This window comes from Chanodichthys erythropterus, chromosome 15 (genome assembly GCF_024489055.1).
Source record: "Chanodichthys erythropterus isolate Z2021 chromosome 15, ASM2448905v1, whole genome shotgun sequence".
NCBI classification, from domain to species: Eukaryota; Metazoa; Chordata; class Actinopteri; order Cypriniformes; family Xenocyprididae; genus Chanodichthys; species Chanodichthys erythropterus.
The window spans coordinates 1170099-1187103 of record NC_090235.1 but is presented as its reverse complement, the minus strand read 5'-3'; the positions used below and the strand labels follow the sequence as shown (position 1 = coordinate 1187103).

The 17005-nt window shown below is 44.2% G+C and overlaps 1 protein-coding gene across 1 annotated transcript; it reads right to left on the bottom strand.

Annotated features, from left to right (window-relative positions):
* Positions 1-795: 795 nt before the first annotated feature.
* On the bottom strand, positions 796-3084 carry tril (TLR4 interactor with leucine-rich repeats). Its single transcript, XM_067361656.1, has one exon. It carries the CDS (start codon positions 3082-3084, stop codon positions 796-798), a length of 2289 nt encoding a protein of 762 aa, XP_067217757.1.
* Positions 3085-17005: the final 13921 nt, after the last annotated feature.

Below are 17005 nucleotides of genomic sequence, written 5' to 3'. Positions count from 1 at the left end.
AGTTAATTACGCGCTCCGAACCACTGAATCGAAACAAAAGATTCATAAAGCTTCGAAGCTTCATGAAGCAGTGTTTTGAAATCGCCCATTACTAGATATTGTCTCATAAAGTCGTTATTTTGTTTTGTTTTTTGGCGCACAAAAAGTATTCTCGTCGCTTTATAACATTAAGGTTGAACCACTGTTGTCACATGAACTGTTTTAAATATGTCTTTAGTAGATTTTCTGGGCACTGAAAGTGTCAATTAACTGGCAATGCAGGCCTCTCTGAGCCATCGGATTTTATGAAAAATATTTAATTTGTGTTCCGAAGATGCACGAAGGTCTTACGGGTGTGGAACGACATGGTGTGTAATAAATGGAAGAATTTTCATTTTTGGGTGAACCTTGTCTGTGAAATTATAAATTAGCCTATATTATTATAAAGAACAAAAAAAGAAACCATTACACAAACTATGCACAATCACCATTAACTCCTATATATTTATTGCAAAAAAAAAACCCCAAAAAAAACAATGATAAAGGTGAAATGTATAAACTTTAACAAATGAATTTGCTTGTGCTGTACTTCAGCTGATAGTAATACAGAAGTAGCCTAATACATTTTCAACAAGGACAGAAATACATTAATTCCAAAACCAAGCAATTCTGCCAACCAGCAGCTGAGGCTTGGACAATCAACCAAAAGAAAGGAAATAAGAAAAAGAAAAGAAAAGATTTGCAATTTTTTTTTAGTGGTTTTGGCAAAAATAATTTGTGTGCCAAAATTGTGTATTTTCATATACACAAAACACTTCAGTCTGAGTATCTAAGCATTATGACATCATCATCTCTTCGTGTGGGGCTGTTGTCAAAGAAACGTTCGCCGGGGAACTGGATGAGGTCACCTTCTTCAGCCAGTTGTCTGCCACTCTGGTAACCGGTGAATTCAGAAGAGACACAGGTAGTAGCCATAGTCGAACGAAACGGATGTCTAGTTGAGTACATGTGACGTACATGTGCATGAGCTGATGACTTCCTGTTTCTGATCCGCCTCTTCAACACACGCCCCAGCCAGATTCCACCCACCAGAAGAAGCAGCAGAGCATTGGCTGTAAGGGCTGCTATTGTGACGAGCTGCAGGTTGACCTCACTTGTCACTGGGGGCAAAAGTGTGACAAATCCAGTGCAGTGATCTCTGGGGGCAACCTGGCACAAAGTCCCATCCACTACGCTCTCCACGCAGGTGATATAGGTGGAGTCTGGGCGGAGCTCTTGGAGGATCACCGCCCGGTCAGTTCCATCTGTGTAAACATAGCGTGGGAAGCGAAAAGCATGGCCGAAACGGTCAAATAAAACCCGGAAGAGAAGTTCTTTTCCATGAACTAGTCCAACATCGAGAGTTGTGCTCCAATGAACTGTGGCTGTACTGGAAGTGACATCTTCCACACTAACGTTCAGGATGGAGTGACGGTTGAATTGACATGCATCAGTGATCACTGCTATTCTTGAGTCTTGATGCTTTGCTCTGTCCTGAAAGGGCAGGTTGAACTGCTCCTGTTGGGCCAAAGCAAAGGTGCTGTGGTTGTGGATGTTGTTGTGGCCTGTCAGGATTGTGGACATTGTTGTGGAAAAATAAGCTGAGGAGACATTTTTTCCAGCTGTGGATCTTGGCCTTGAGCTGACTAGTTTCCTTTTCTTCTTTCTTTCAAATGTTGTCACAAGCCCTTGCTCCACCTGATCCCCTTGAACCTCTACTTCTTCATGTTTTTCTCCTTCTCGCTTCTCTCTTTCTTCCTTGAGAATCGATGCCTTTACTACTGCTCCACGGCTCTCCATTGGCTGAGACAGAGGTTCTGACTCGCAATAGCCACTCATATTACCCAGCTGTGAGTTGCTGACATAGTCCAAGTATTTTCCCGCCAGCGCTGGGGGGTGAAGGCAGCGTACAAACACGGTCAACAGCTTTCCATGAGAATGCGCATGCGTCAACCAGCTTTTAAGCTTCTCCATCCGGCAGTCGCATGTCCAGTTATTCCCATTCAGTTCTACATGAAACAAAACGCCGTTTGTGGCGAAAATTCCGCCGGAGAGATTCATAAGACGGTTGTTTTTCAATTTTAAGCTTTTTAGGTGTGAAAGGTTGTCGAAAGCACCGGGGTCCACGCGAGATATGTGATTGTCACTAAAGTCGAGGTGTTCGATGCGCTCGAGCGGGTCCAGCAGACCAACCACGATCTCTGTCAATTCGTTTTTGTCTATCTCGAATTCTTTAACGCGCGCGAGCCCTTTGAGGGCTTCGTTGTCCAGTTTTAATATCTTGTTGTGGCTCAGCGAAAGTTTTGTTAGCTTTTTCAAACTACGAAAGACGTGATTTCCAATGTGCTTTATTTGGTTGCCTTTTATTAGAAGAGTTGTTAATGACTTAAGATGGGAAAACATAAAAATATCGTGCAGTTCTGTTTGTTTATTGTCCGATAGATTTAAAAACTGCAGTTTGCTGAGCCGCGAAAAAGCATCCCGATCAATATGGCGAAGCTGGTTCGATTCTAAGTGCAGAAACATTAAATTAGCCAGACCTTTGAAAACGCATTCTTTTAAAAACTCAATAGAATTTCCATCAAGTCTCAGTTTGACTAAACTATTTAAATGACTAAAAGATTCGGACGTAATGTCCTTGATTTCGTTGTTATTGCTATACAATATTGTGAGTTTTTTCAGCGACTGTAAAGTCCCAGGTTGTATTGCCGAGATTAAGTTGTTACCCAGATATAGTTCCTCCAGCTTGGAAAGTTTCTCGAATGCTTTAGGGTGTATATTCCTTATTTGGTTAAACTGGAGATTAAGCCTCATTAGATTGCCATAGCGCATAAAGTCGAAGGCGCTGAGGTTGTGAATGAAGTTTCCCGCAAGACCGAGAACCCACACGTCCCCTGCGCGCTCCACCTGCGGGGCTTTGGGAACCGCGCGCAGACCGCGATTTGCGCACAGGATATGCTGCGCGTGCTGGCAGTCGCATGTTTCAGGGCAAATGGCGCAAACAGGCGCGAATAATAAAAGAACTCCACTGCCCAACAAAAGAAAGTTGTAGAGCAAATATGCCATTCCAGTGACACGCAAACAACAACACACTCAATACATTCCTTTGTTTCAGTCCAGGTTCGCCAAATTCTTCCTCGCTAGGAATCAAAGCTTTACGGATGCAGTGCCGCCCGAGTACAGACATTTAGATTATGTTTAGGTATAGTACGAATGCATAGCGATTTGAAGCTGTATTGATATCCATGCACAACCGTTGGCGAACTGATGTGGCTCCAACCAGGGAAACATTTGCCTCCGCCAGACTCTCATCCCCCAAGATGTCATCTGTTGCAGATTACACACACACACACACCATAGTCATCTCCGAGTTCAGCACGGATCACCCCGCCCCACTCCCATCCAGATGTGGACATTACAGTCACACGACATACACACTCGTGTGTAAGATCAATCGGATCTACAAATTCTGGTTCAGATTTATCTTAACGATTCCTTAGGCTGTATTAAGGATTCTTTTAGTTTTTGTTTTTAGGGGAAGAAACCAATTTCTATTGCATTGCTTAGCAGTCTGATGTTTCCAACTGATTCAACATATTAGGCCCTACAATAAATCAGGAAAACAATTCTTGCAATGGTTTGTTTTCACAAACTTTAGAATGATTTTTACAAACTTTTAGAGGCAATATAAATCCAATTCAAATAATTGGCCCTAAAAATACTACAAAAACTGATAACATATTTTCATAAAATTAATGGTTCAAATATTTTTAGATGGACGGACCTGACTTAAGTGACTAAATAACTTGTGAATCAGTTGGAATGAGTCGGAAACAAGACAGATTCATGGTGGTTTTTGATTCACTAAAAAACAACCAGTTCACAAAAAGTTATTCTGTCAAGAATTGCACTGCACTGTTCTCCTCAATGTTTTCAGCCCTATGACAAGAGATCATCAAAACCAGTGGTGCTCACTAAGGGTGGAGCTTGATGTCCAGCTCCCCTTCTCTGGATGTAATGGGTGAAGCTTGAAGGTCCAGCCACTCCATAACCCTATCTCTAAACCTATACCTAGGTCAAGTTCCACACAGCTGGACTGTGTATGTTTAGGTCTGATGAAGATGATAAAGAAATGTTCCAAAACAAAAAGTATTAAAACAAACTCAGGTACTCTGCAGGTACAAAGGCAAAATAATAGCGTGTAACACACAACAATACCAGACAATAAACTGAAGGAAATTATGAATTTAAATACATAAAGATGATGAACTCAAAGACTAAAAGAAGAGATCGTTAAATGAGTGTTAATAGAAATGACTGGCGGGAACATAGGAACAGAGGAAACGGGTAACTGAAAGTCCAATATGAAAACAAAACCAAAATACCCCCCCCCCCCCCCAACACACACACACTTTCTGGAAGGTGGCTCCTGGCATTGAAATGATAAATGTTCAAATTAAAGTTCAGCAGAGTGGAGGAGCAGAAGACTTAAATGGCAGAGCAGAAGACCACCACAGGAGAGCAGATGAGACTGAAGATCCCCATGGAGGAGCAGAAGACCACCACAGCAGACTGACGACCCCCATGGAGGAGCAAATTAAACTGAAGATCCCCAGGGTGGAACCGCAGTGACGAGCAGCCGAGGAGGAGCCAGGGTGCTGGTGGACTGAGGCGGAGCCGGTGCGACCAAGGACCAAGGCAGAGCTGGAAGGAAGGCAGAGCCTGACAGAGCTGAAGGTGTGGATGAAGTGCAGCTGATGTCCCGGAAGTCCGTGGTGCAGGAAGGGTGATGTCTGACCAAGGTTGAGCTGGAGGGACAAGGGAGCCCGGTGGAGCCACGAGGACGATGGTCCCTGGTGGAGCTGAGGGGGCAAGAAGCCAAGGTGGAGCTGACTGGTCGACAGACCGAGGTGGAGTTAATGGCTTGGCGCCCCAAGGAATCCACTCACCAAGACAGAGCTGGTGACCGGAAGATCCACGGCAGATCCAACTTGAAGGGTTGAACCAATAGAAGATGAGACAAGGGACTGGAGGGAACCAGCAGAGATGGGATGAAGGACTGACTGGCTTTGGAAGAGGTGGCCGGAGAGGGAGGCTGGGTGTTCTGTCTCCATGGTGGGCGTGAGCTCTGTGTTTAAAGTGGCCGTGAGCGATGGCATTAGCTGGGAATACGTGCACTGCAGACACCTGAGGATGGCTTCTGTCCAAGTTCCTCTAGTCATGTAAGGTGACTTTGGGAATAATAATTATCTGCAATCCAGGAAAGTGAATTTAGAGTCACATCATCAAACTGGGCACTGAACAAGCTGAGAAAAGCGAGTAGAATAGTCCAAAATTGGTAATCCTTTTCAGACGAGGGCGATAAACTTTGCTGTTTGATTCATAGTCCTTTCCTTACTTGGTCTGGTAATGTGTAATGTTTAGGTCCAATGAAGATGATAAAGATGCAAAAGGTTCCAAAACGAATGTATTTATTAAATAAAACAAACCTTCATACCTAATCCACAGATATGAAGGCAATGTAACAGAGTGTAACACACAACAATACCAGACAACGATTTGAAGGAAATGAGGAATTTACATACATAATAACGATGAACTCAAAGACTAACAGGTGGGATTGTTAAATGAGTGTCCATAGCAACTAATGACTGGCAGGAACAAAGGAACACAGGAAACAGATAACTGAAAGTTCAATATGAAAATGAAACCAAAACAGGCAAACATCACAGACTAGGTCAAACTCCATCCATTATGTCCATAGAATCCAAGAAGTATTTTGGTTTCTAGTAGCCATTTTTATTACAGTAATTTTGGTTCCTTTTGTTGTTATTGGATGAATGGGAGCTTTACATTCTTTATTGGGAAAAAAATAATAATAATTTTAAGTAAGTCTTATTAAAGATCAGTATCTAGGAGACAAACTATGAGACAGGAAGTCAGCCTTGACCAAAAATAAAATTATTTCAATTGGTTTTACACCCGTTGTCATTCTAAAAATACATGAATGAAAATTCTTTATTGGGGAAAAAATCCTGGGGAAATATGCCCAAACCTGCCTAAAACAGGCTTAGAATCATGAATAGCTAGTGACATCCCTGCTAGCAGTGTTGCAGAAAACATGGTCAGAGTATTTTTTAAATGCAGTGTTCTGTACTAAAATTACCTGCTCCAGAATCTTTACAGTTACCATCAAATCAAAATGGACAATTATTTTTTTTTTTTATGGAATATTACTGTACTTATTTTCATGTGCCTTCCTATTCTTTAATCAAATAAACTTCCCCTCCCTTTTGTAATGACATCTCTTCTCTGATGATGTGTTTTTTGGAAAGGGAGCAGGTCAACATGAAATCGCAGCAATAACTTGTTTGCAATCATGTGATTCTGATGACATGCAAAATTCAGGTGGAGGGCAGGAAGTGAAAATTAGAATGGATGAGATGTTACTGATTTAGAAAGGTATAAACAGAAAATTACAACATATGTTGGACGTGATCCTTATGTTATTAAGAGCAGCGATTTTTCTACTGAACTGAAAGATTTGCCTGCCATTGAGGTGGTAGATACTGTATGGAGAATATGAAGCTGCCGTCACGCCGTGTTGAGTTTTAGTCTGGTTTTGATTTTTTGTCATGGTTGCAAAAAATGTCGCCATTGTATGTCATTTATGCTGAATCAAGAATTGTAATAGAAACTCATATTAACATTCAGGGGTAAAAAAAATGGATGTGTAATACAATTTTCACCTTTTCTACATGTAAAAGCACTAAATGAAGCAGGGTGACGGGAAGACGCCGTATAGCAAATCTAATTATGTCACTTTAAAAAACCAGCATTCTGTGCAGAATTTAAATGGGTCCAATACCTTTCATGGTCTAAGCCGACTCGCAGTCCACGGATATGATCCGCTCTGTGTTCTCGTGTCCCTGGGCCAGAGCAGAGTGTGCTCGCGCTGCGGCAGTTCACATGACACTAACGCGAAAACATTTCATTTGCGTCAATGGAAAGCATATTTACACTGTCTGGATTGTTTTCTATTATCTAGTGCACTATGTGCCATTCACCATGTAGAAACTAGTAAATGACCAATGTCAGCCACAGCTTCACCGTCTGTAAGAGTGTAGTAGGATGCGGGACTTCTGGAGAGAATTTGATTGGACAGAAGATTTGATGAGAAGCTGAAGTGCGATATGATGTCATGAAAATCCGTGATCCATTTTAGTGGAAGTGAGAGCCTATGTTTTGAATGCTTATATCTCCTAAATGTGAATTTTGACATTGTTTTGGAACACACCAGCTTATTCATAATCTTAAGGCTAACATATTTATACTAAAAGCTAAAAAACGTCTCGGGTTACAGATGTAACCCTGGTTCCCTGAGTAGGGAACGAGACGCTGCGTGGTAACGCATTGGGAACCTTCTGCGTGATGTCGTCACTGAAGCACTCATGTATCTAACCAATCGCGTAGCGAGACGTCAGAGACGGGTGACGTCACGGACCAGGAAACTATAAAGCATACCCGGATGCAGAGCACGCTAGCTTCTGGGTAAGTCTGAGACAAATGCTCGCAAGTATGCAGGGGGTACGGCAAGAGACGCAGCGTCTCGTTCCCTACTCAGGGAACCAGGGTTACATCTGTAACCCGAGACGTTCCCTTTCATGGGAACTATCGACGCTGCGTGGTAACGCATTGGGAACGCTATCCCAACTAGGCCGTAGCGGCAAATACTTGCCAGGTTATCTTGACAGAACTGATGACCCCGGAGTGGAGCCGACATCAAGGTTATAAAACCTTATAAACGTGTGCTGACATGACCAGCCAGCCGCATCACAAATGTCACCAATGGAGACACCTGACATCAACGCTGTTGATGCCGCCATACCCCGAGTAGAATGGGCACGGACATTCAAAGGAGAAGGCTGTCCGGCCGCATCATATGCAAGTGTGATGGCCTCGACCACCCACTTGCTCATCCTCTGCTTAGATGCAGGGCCCCCTTTTTTAGGGGACCCGTAACAGACAAAGAGCTGATCAGTCTTACGCCACAGGGCAGCTCTGTGGACGTAAGTATCCAAGGCCCTTACAGGGCAGAGCAGATTTAATTTTTCCTGATCCAAGGATTTAAAAGGAGGAGGGCAAAAAGCCTGGAGCACAATGGGGCCTGGAACATGGGTAGGGACCTTAGGGACATAGCCCGGTCTAGGATGCAGGAATGCTTTCACCATTCCCGGAGCAAATTCAAGGTATGAGGGAGCAACTGACAGTGCTTGTAAATCTCCTATCCTTTTCAGAGAAGTGATCGCAAGTAGAAAAATAGTTTTTAGAGTGAGGAACCTTTCAGGAACCTCCTCTAGTGGTTCGAAGGGCGCCTCGGCCAACCCCTGTAAAACCACGGCCAGGTCCCAGGCCGGAACCCTTGTGCGCACTGGAGGCCTCAACCTCAGTGTGCCACGGAGGAAGCGAGTGAGCAGGGGGTCTCGACCCACTGAAAGGCCACCTACAAGGGGAATGTGAAAGGCAGATATAGCCGCAACATAGACCTTCAATGTTGAAGGGGATAGACCTTCCGAGAACTTTGCTTGGAGGAAAGTGAGCACATGGCTAATAGAAGCATGGACGGGGTCCACCTCAAAACGTCTGCACCAGGCAGAGAACAGATTCCATTTGTATAAATAAAGCTTCCTCGTGGCGGGAGCTCTGGAGTTCAATATGGTTTCCACAACCTCGGTTGGGAGACCAGCATCTACGAACCTGGCCCCCTCAGAGGCCAGGCCCATAGTTTCCATAATTCTGGGCGGGGGTGAATTATCCGGCCGCCCGCTTGTGACAGGAGGTCCTGTCTGAGGGGAAGCTCCATTGGGGAGCCGTCTAGTAGGGACACTAGGTCCGAGAACCATATTCTGGTTGGCCAAAAGGGGGCCACCAATATTAGGCTGACCCCTTCCCGGCGTACTTTCTCCAGAACTCCCGGGAGCAAGGCGATCGGGGGAAATGCATACAGACGCCGCCTCGGCCACGTCTGTACCATGGCATCCAGCCCCAGAGATGCTGGATGGGTGAGGGAGTACCAGAGTGGACACTGGGTTGACTCTCCCGAAGCAAATAGGTCGACTTCTGCTCGACCGAAATTCTTCCATAGGAGCTCCACCACTTCCGGGTGAAGTCTCCACTCCCCGGGCCTCGGGCCCTGCCTCGACAGGGCGTCTGCTCCCATATTTTGGCGCCCTGGGATGTGAACTGCTCTCAGGGAGAGCAGCTTCCCTTGGGTCCACAGGAGGATCTGACGGGCCAAGTAATAAAGCTGGCGAGACCGCAAACCCCCCTGATGATTTATGTAAGCGACCACAGCGGTGTTGTCCGTGCGGACCAACACATGATGGCCTCTCAGGTCTGGGAGAAAGTGTTTCAATGCCAGAAACACCGCCATCATCTCCAGCCGATTTATGTGCCAGGAGAGCTGATGGACCTCCCATGAACCCTGAGCTGGGCGACCACTCATGATCGCCCCCCAGCCCGTGAGGGAAGCATCTGTCGTAAGCATTACACGACGACGAGGAGTTCCCAGCACGGGTCCCTGGGACAGGAACCAGGGATCTTTCCACATGACCAGAGCACGAAGGCATCGTCGTGAGACTTTGATCATGCGAAAAGGATTTCCCCTCGGGGAGATTCCCCTGGTCCTGAGCCACCACTGTAAGTGTCTCTTGTGCAGGAGGCCAAAAGGTATCACGTTGGACGCAGCTGCCATCAGACCCAACAGCCTCTGGAACTGTTTTACAGTGAGTTACTGACCTAGTTTCACCCCTTTCACGGCTGCTAGAATGGCACTCACACGAGTGGGAGATAACTGTGCCCGCATCGTGGTGGAGTCCCAAACTACACCCAGATAAGTGATAGTTTGAGCCGGAACTAGCACACTCTTTTTTGCGTTGAGCCTCAACCCAAGCCTCTCGATGTGGCGCAGAACAACATCTCGATGCTGGACTGCCAGTTGCTCTGACTGAGCTAGAATCAACCAATCGTCGATGTAATTGAGTACGCGGATGCCCTGAAGCCTCAGCGGGGCCAGAGCCGCATCCACGCACTTCGTGAATGTGCGGGGTGATAACGATAGGCCAAACGGAAGAACCCTGTACTGGTAAGCTTCGCCCCCGAAAGCAAACCTGAGGAACTTCCTGTGAGAAGGATGGATGGAGACATGAAAGTACGCATCTTTCAGGTCTATCGCCAAAAACCAGTCCTCGGACCTGATTTGTGGGATAATCTGTTTGAGTGTAAGCATCTTGAACTTGAGCTTCTGAATTGATCGATTTAACACACGTAAATCTATGATAGGACAAAGTCCTCCATCCTTCTTCGGAACAATGAAGTAACGGCTGTAGAAGCCTGACAGCTTGCTGGGAGGAGGGACCCTTTCTATAGCTCCTTTTTGCAAGAGTGTCATAACCTCTTGTTCCATCACCAGAGACTGCTCGGGGGTTCCAACTGTGGGAAGGACCCCGTTGAATATGGGCGGGCGAGACCCGAACTGTATTCTGTAACCCTTTTCTATCATGAGCAGCACCCAGTTTGATATATTTGGAAGTAGTTTCCACTCTGCCAAAAAATCTACTAAGGGAACCAGTCTCTCGAGACTGGTCTCTGGTGTTTTTTGAGCACTTGGCTCGGTGGTCTGACGCGGCGCACCAGCAGACAACCGAATCAAGTGGCCAGCCCTCCTCGAAGGACCGGCGGGGACCGCCGAGCCCTGACGCACACTGGGTGGCAGGGTTGACGAACTGTCCCCCTGAGGGTGCCGAAGGGGAGCGGGAATCAGATATATTTTTCCCCGACTTCCTTCGGAGGGGACCACCCTCATTGGGTCCTGACCCACAGATGTCAGGACCGCTTCGAAGCCTTCCTGGCCACAATAACGGCCCGCAGGTCCGTCTTGCCCTTGGAAGGCTTCTTGTGAGCGGACCGACCCAGTCCCCAAGCTGACTGTGGGGGAGCTCGAGCGGCCACGCTCACTTTCTGTTGCGCTCTGTGGTGCGCTGAGTAGCTCGTGGACGGCCGAGGCTGCTCCCGCTCAGCAGCCTCGGGGGGAATAGAGCGGCGGGGGATGAACCTCTGGAACACCGCTGATTGTTTTTTCGTCTCCTGGAACCTCTCGACGACTGTATTTACGGCGTCGCCGAAGAGGCCCGCAGGAGAGAGCGGCGCGTCCATAAGGGCAGCCTTGTCTCGCTCCCTTATGTCCGAGAGGTTCAGCCACAAATGTCTCTCCGTAGCCACCAAGGCTGCCATAGACCGGCCGATTTCTTTGGCCGTCTCTTTGGTGGCACGGAGAGCGAGATCAGTTGCCATCCTGATCTCTTGAATACAATCATAAGTGGCCTCCCCGCTCTCATCAATTTCCCCCAGCAGGTCTGCCTGATATGCTTGAAGCAGCGACATAGTATGTAGACATGCTGCCGCCTGACCTGCTGCCGTATAAGCTTTGCCCACCAAGCTTGATGTTGTTCTTAGCGGCTTGGTGGGCAACGTCGGGGCTTTTAGTGACGATGCCGACTCGGGTGAGAGATAGCCCGCAAGCGTCTCTTCAACCCGGGGCATCGCCGCATAACTGTGCCGTTTCAACCCCAGTATATTACTATACAACGATGTTTGGGGGCCGAAAACACGGTGCTGCACGGGCCTTTTCCACGACCTCGACACCTCAGTGTGGAGGTCCGTGAAAAACGGCAAACCCCGACGCTGGGGTAGTGACCGAGCGGGCAGAAAGCGCTCATCTAGCTTACTCTTTGGTTTCGGTTCTGCCCGCTCTGCTGGCCAATCAATCTTTAACTTGGCCACTGCCCTGGTCACTACCTCCAGGAGCTCCTCATATGCTGGGGACGAGGATGACGGGTCCTCTTCCCCAGTCTCGACGCTCACCACATCAACCTCCTCGGAGGAAGAGAGGTGAAGCGCCGGTGCCTCTCTCCGGGGGGAAGAAACCGCAACGCGTGCTTCCGCCGCCTGAGAAGAGGCACTGGGGCTGGCGGGTAAAGAGCGAGATAAGGCTGGGCCCATCTCAACCCCCTCCGCCAGCTCCATCTGCGAACCCCACGACAACAGCCAGCGCTGCGCCTCAGCAGCAGCAGGACCCGACCCGCGGGGAACGCTCGCCGAGGCACCCTCCTCGAAGAGTGCTCGGCGAGATCTTAACACTCTGAGTGTTAGCCTTTCACAATGCACACAGACAGCTCCCTCGAGAGCTGCCTGGGCATGCTCAACCCCCAGACAAAAAATGCACATATCGTGTGTATCCCCGTCAGGAATATATCTGGGACAGGGATACGCACACTTCTTGAAGCGTTTTTCCTCCGCCATTATAACGGTCTTATTTTCTCAGATATATATATATATATGTGTGTGTGTTTGTGCAACTCTTGTCCTCGGACGAAGAGATAATATTTCTAAATAAAAACAACACCAAATAAGACAGACAAGATAACATAGAGCGCTTTGTTGAAGACACAGAAGCTAGCGTGCTCTGCATCCGGGTATGCTTTATAGTTTCCTGGTCCGTGACGTGACCCGTCTCTGACGTCTCGCTACGCGATTGGTTAGATACATGAGTGCTTCAGTGACGACATCACGCAGAAGGTTCCCAATGCGTTACCACGCAGCGTCGATAGTTCCCACGAAAGGGAACTTAAATTTTGATTTCAGGGTGTTTAAATTAAAACACTAAATGATCATACAATGGGATAAAATAGCTTATCTTCCCTGCAAACGATACCACGAAGAATGTGAATATTTAACCAAGTCAAAAACAAAAAAGGTAAGCTGGTATCCATATTAATTTCAGTATCAGCAGACGCAAAATGCTATTAAAGGTGACAACTTTTAAAGTTAAAAAATTATTAAAGTTTTGTAAATCATAAAGGTCCTTGTGGTTTCTCGGTTTGATTGATTTGAGCAGACATGAACAATGCAAAACATAGGAATTTTGAGTTTGTGATAGCAATTCCTATATAGAAAAATTACTTCCTGCCCTCCAGCTGCATTTTGCGCGACAGAAATGATAAAACAACCTATAGCAAATGACAATGATCCAATCAATTCCTGATGTACAAAATCAAAATTGTTTGAGAAGCTGTTTCACTTGGATATACATTACAATAGGGGAAGAAAAGATTTTTGCAACTTCCATTTCATGCCTACTTTAACAGAACAGATAATCATGAAAATTACTTGGTTGCGTTATATTTTTTTAAAGAAATTGAGCCAGTTCTCAATTAGAACTAGTCTTTGGCTCCCAACACTACATGTGTGTATAGACAAAACAAACGAACATTCTTCCCACGAAGGTCCCACGAGACTTGATCTTGGACTCCACTGCTTGTTTAAAAAGCACCGCCAGGGAGAAAAATAGAAAAGTAAAGAAAGGGAATTTCAGACCAAATTTCTGTCTCAGGCCGTGTGCCAGGTCGTGGGAAGGAGCGCGCTCTCTTGGGTGCGTGGGCAGAATTGCAAAACGCTTTAATTTATAAGTTTGATGTATTCGCGAAGAAACAGCTTGTCAAAGAAAAGTTATCATGGAATAATTCAATTTTTCATTACTTTTCTAAATCCAACAAGAACATAATAAATAACGTCCACTCAACTAAGCGAAAGGTCCAGATGTTTCATATTTCCTTTTAGCTTAAGCATGGAGGAGGGCTGCCACGAGCAGTGTTGATAATTATTTTGACTGCTGATTGGATCTTCCAAAACAAATTATATATTTTCATGTCAAAGAAATAATAGATTAGCAAGGATCTGATTGGCACATTTGGTGTCATGAGTTTAATTTTCTAAAATGGCAAACTTTTCAATGTCTTGAAAGCAATAGAAAGATGCAGAAAATGCAAACATACTTATATCTTCTCTGCACATTGAAATGTCTTTGCATGTGTGTGTTTCCAGTGAAGAACCCCTACACCCAGGGGTCATTTCCTGTCTAGTCCTCACATGAATTTGTCGACTACACGTGCGAAGCCATGATGAAGAAAACTTTGGTGTTTGTGGGACAAAATAATATGATCACACCACACAACTGGCTTAAAGGGATAGTTCACCAAAAAAATGAATATTCTGTCATCATTTACTCACCCTCAAGTTGTATAACCTGTATAAATGTATTTGTTCTGCTGAACACAAAGAAAGAGAAGAAAGTTTGTAACCAGGCTGCTTTAGGGCAATATTGACTGCCATAGTAGGGGAAAAAAATACTATGGAAGTCAATAGGGCCCCAGAACTGTTCAGTTTCCCACATTCTTAAAAATATCTTCCTTTGTGTTCAACAGAACCAAAATGTATACAGGTTTGGAACAACCTGAGGCTGAGTTAATGATGACAGAATTTTCATTTTTGGGTGAATTCCATTTAAATCAAGTTACACTGGAAAGAATAAACAACAGGTGAAGGAGGTAAATGAGGGGAGAAAGAGAAAGAAGCCATGTGACATTATCCTTGAAAAGTGCAAAACAGATAGCAGGGAATGGAAAGAACATAATAGATATGAAAAGGAGAGAGAGAACGATGAGAAAAAAGTAAAAAGGGCCGAGGGGAAAAAGGTTAGCAGAAAAAAGAAAGAGACAGATGGAGAAAGAGAAACGGCAGGATGTGTAATAAAGTGCCTGTTGCCAGAGATTGTTGCAGATGGTTTTCATGAACCAAGTCTGTGAATTAAAAATAGCTATCACTATGCCTACTGTAAAATAATCGATATGTGCAAGCCATACAGTACATTTGTACACAAACTAGAGAGCATTCTCATATACAGTTGCAGGAAAAAGTATTTGAGCCACTTGCAGAATCTGTGAAAATGTGAATAATTTTAACAAAATAAGAGAGATCATTCAAAATGCATGTTATTTTTTATTTAGTACTGTCCTGAGTAAGATATTTTACATAAAAGATGTTTATATATAGTCCACAAGACAAAAAAATAGCTGAATTTATTAAAATAACCCTGTTCATAAGTATTCTTAATACTGTGTGTGGTTACCTGGATGATCTACGACTGTTTTTTTGTTTTGTGATGGTTCTTCATGAGTCTCTTGTTTGTCCTGAGCAGTTAAACTGAGATCTGTTCTTCAGAAAAATCCTCCAGGTCCTGCAGATGCTTCAGTTTACAAGCATTTTTTGCAAATTTGAACCCTTTACAGCAGTGACTGAATGATTTTGACATCCATCTTTTCACACTGAGGACAATCGAGGGACTCGAACACAACTATTAAAAAAGGTTCAAACATTCACTGATGCTCCAGAAGGAAACACGATGCATTAAGAGATGGGGGGTGAAAACATTTGGAATTTGAAGATCAAGGTAAATTGTATTTAATTTTTCTTCCGGGAAACATGCAAGTATCTTCTGTTGCTTCTGAAGAGCAGTACTAAATGAAAAACAATGATATTTAAACAAAATAAGAAAAATTTGGACATCTTCATCCTGTTCAAAAGTTTTCACCCCCCGGCTCTTATTGCATCGTGTTTCCTTCTGGCGCATCAGTGAATGTTTGAACCTTTTTTAATAGTTGTGTTTGAGACCCTCAGTTGTCCGCAGTGTGAAAAGACAGATCTCAAAATTATTCAGTCACTGCTGGAAAGGATTCAAATATGCAAAAGATGCTGGAAAACTGAAGAATTTTTGGGACCTGGAGAATTTTTCTGAAGAACAGATCTCAGTTTAACTGCTCAGGACAAACAAGGGACTCATGAAGAACCATCGCAAAACATAAAAACAGTCGTAGATCATCCAGGTAACCACACACGGTATTAAGAATCAATGGTTCACAAACTTTTGAACTGGGTCATTTTAATAAATTCAGCTATTTTTTTGTCTTATGGATTATATGTAAACATCTTTTATGTAAAATATCTTACTCCTTACTCAGGACAGTACTAAATAAAAAATAACATGCATTTTGTATGATCTCTCTTATTTTGTTAAAATTTTTCACATTTTCAAAGATTCTGCAAGTGCTTCACATACTTTTTCTTGCAACTGTACTTATGTGAATACTGTACGCTCAAGCAAACATAAGCGCATAGTTCACATTTAGTTATTTCTTTTAAAAAAATCATAATGTTCTATTAATGTTCTTTTTAGGATTTTGTAACCATCTTCTAATGTTCTTCAAATGTTGCAGGGAGCTTTTTGTGTGACAAGCTAATAGGAACCTCAACAGGACATAAGTTTTAAAAACAGTACAGTATTTTTAATTGCATAATGCTGTTACAGCTCACAGCACAAACACATATACATCTATGCATACACACGTTCAAACACATCTCTTTCACAGTCTCTCATGGGGGGATGTCTCTTAGTAACGATCACCCTCTCTGAGAAAGCAGGGACCTTGTCTATTGGAAACACATGCTGCCTTATTGATGAACAACAGCTTTCCATAAAAACACATCACTCATTTAGAGTCATTCATTCACCCAAGCAATCCAAGTGCAAAATGATAAATGCCCAAACTGTAAACTATAAAATATGGCAAATTTATGCATGTGTGTGAATGAATTTGTGGGGTTCTCTCTTTCTTTTATTATGAATGAAAGAGTGATTTTACATTCTCGTCTGTCTGCAGGAGTTTTAGAGCTTGCAACTGTGTATATCTCTGTATCGGTATTCGTGAGAACAAGAGAAAAAGGGGGAGAAGAGGAAAAGAGATTTGAGGGGTTGACATGAGCAGCAGCTGGTTGGGTCATTAAGTTCTTTAACCTAGATCTGCTGCACAGACTTTAACTCTCTGCTGCCCTTTACACAGTATGAGTGTGTGTTTATTATATGTGAAGTGAATGCACAAAACAGTTGCGTATTAATAAACTTCTGACCTAGTAAAACAGGTAATATATGGATTTATGCCACTATAATGGCTGCATTTTCATCTTTTTGCATCATGCAAAATCCTTTAGGTAACAGTTCACCCAATAATCAAAATTCTGTCATTTACTCACCTTT

What these genes read in the sequence shown, in the direction of transcription:
- tril (XM_067361656.1), bottom strand. Translation starts at nt 3,084, where the DNA reads ATGGCATATTTGCTCTACAACTTTCTTTTGTTGGGCAGTGGAGTTCTT.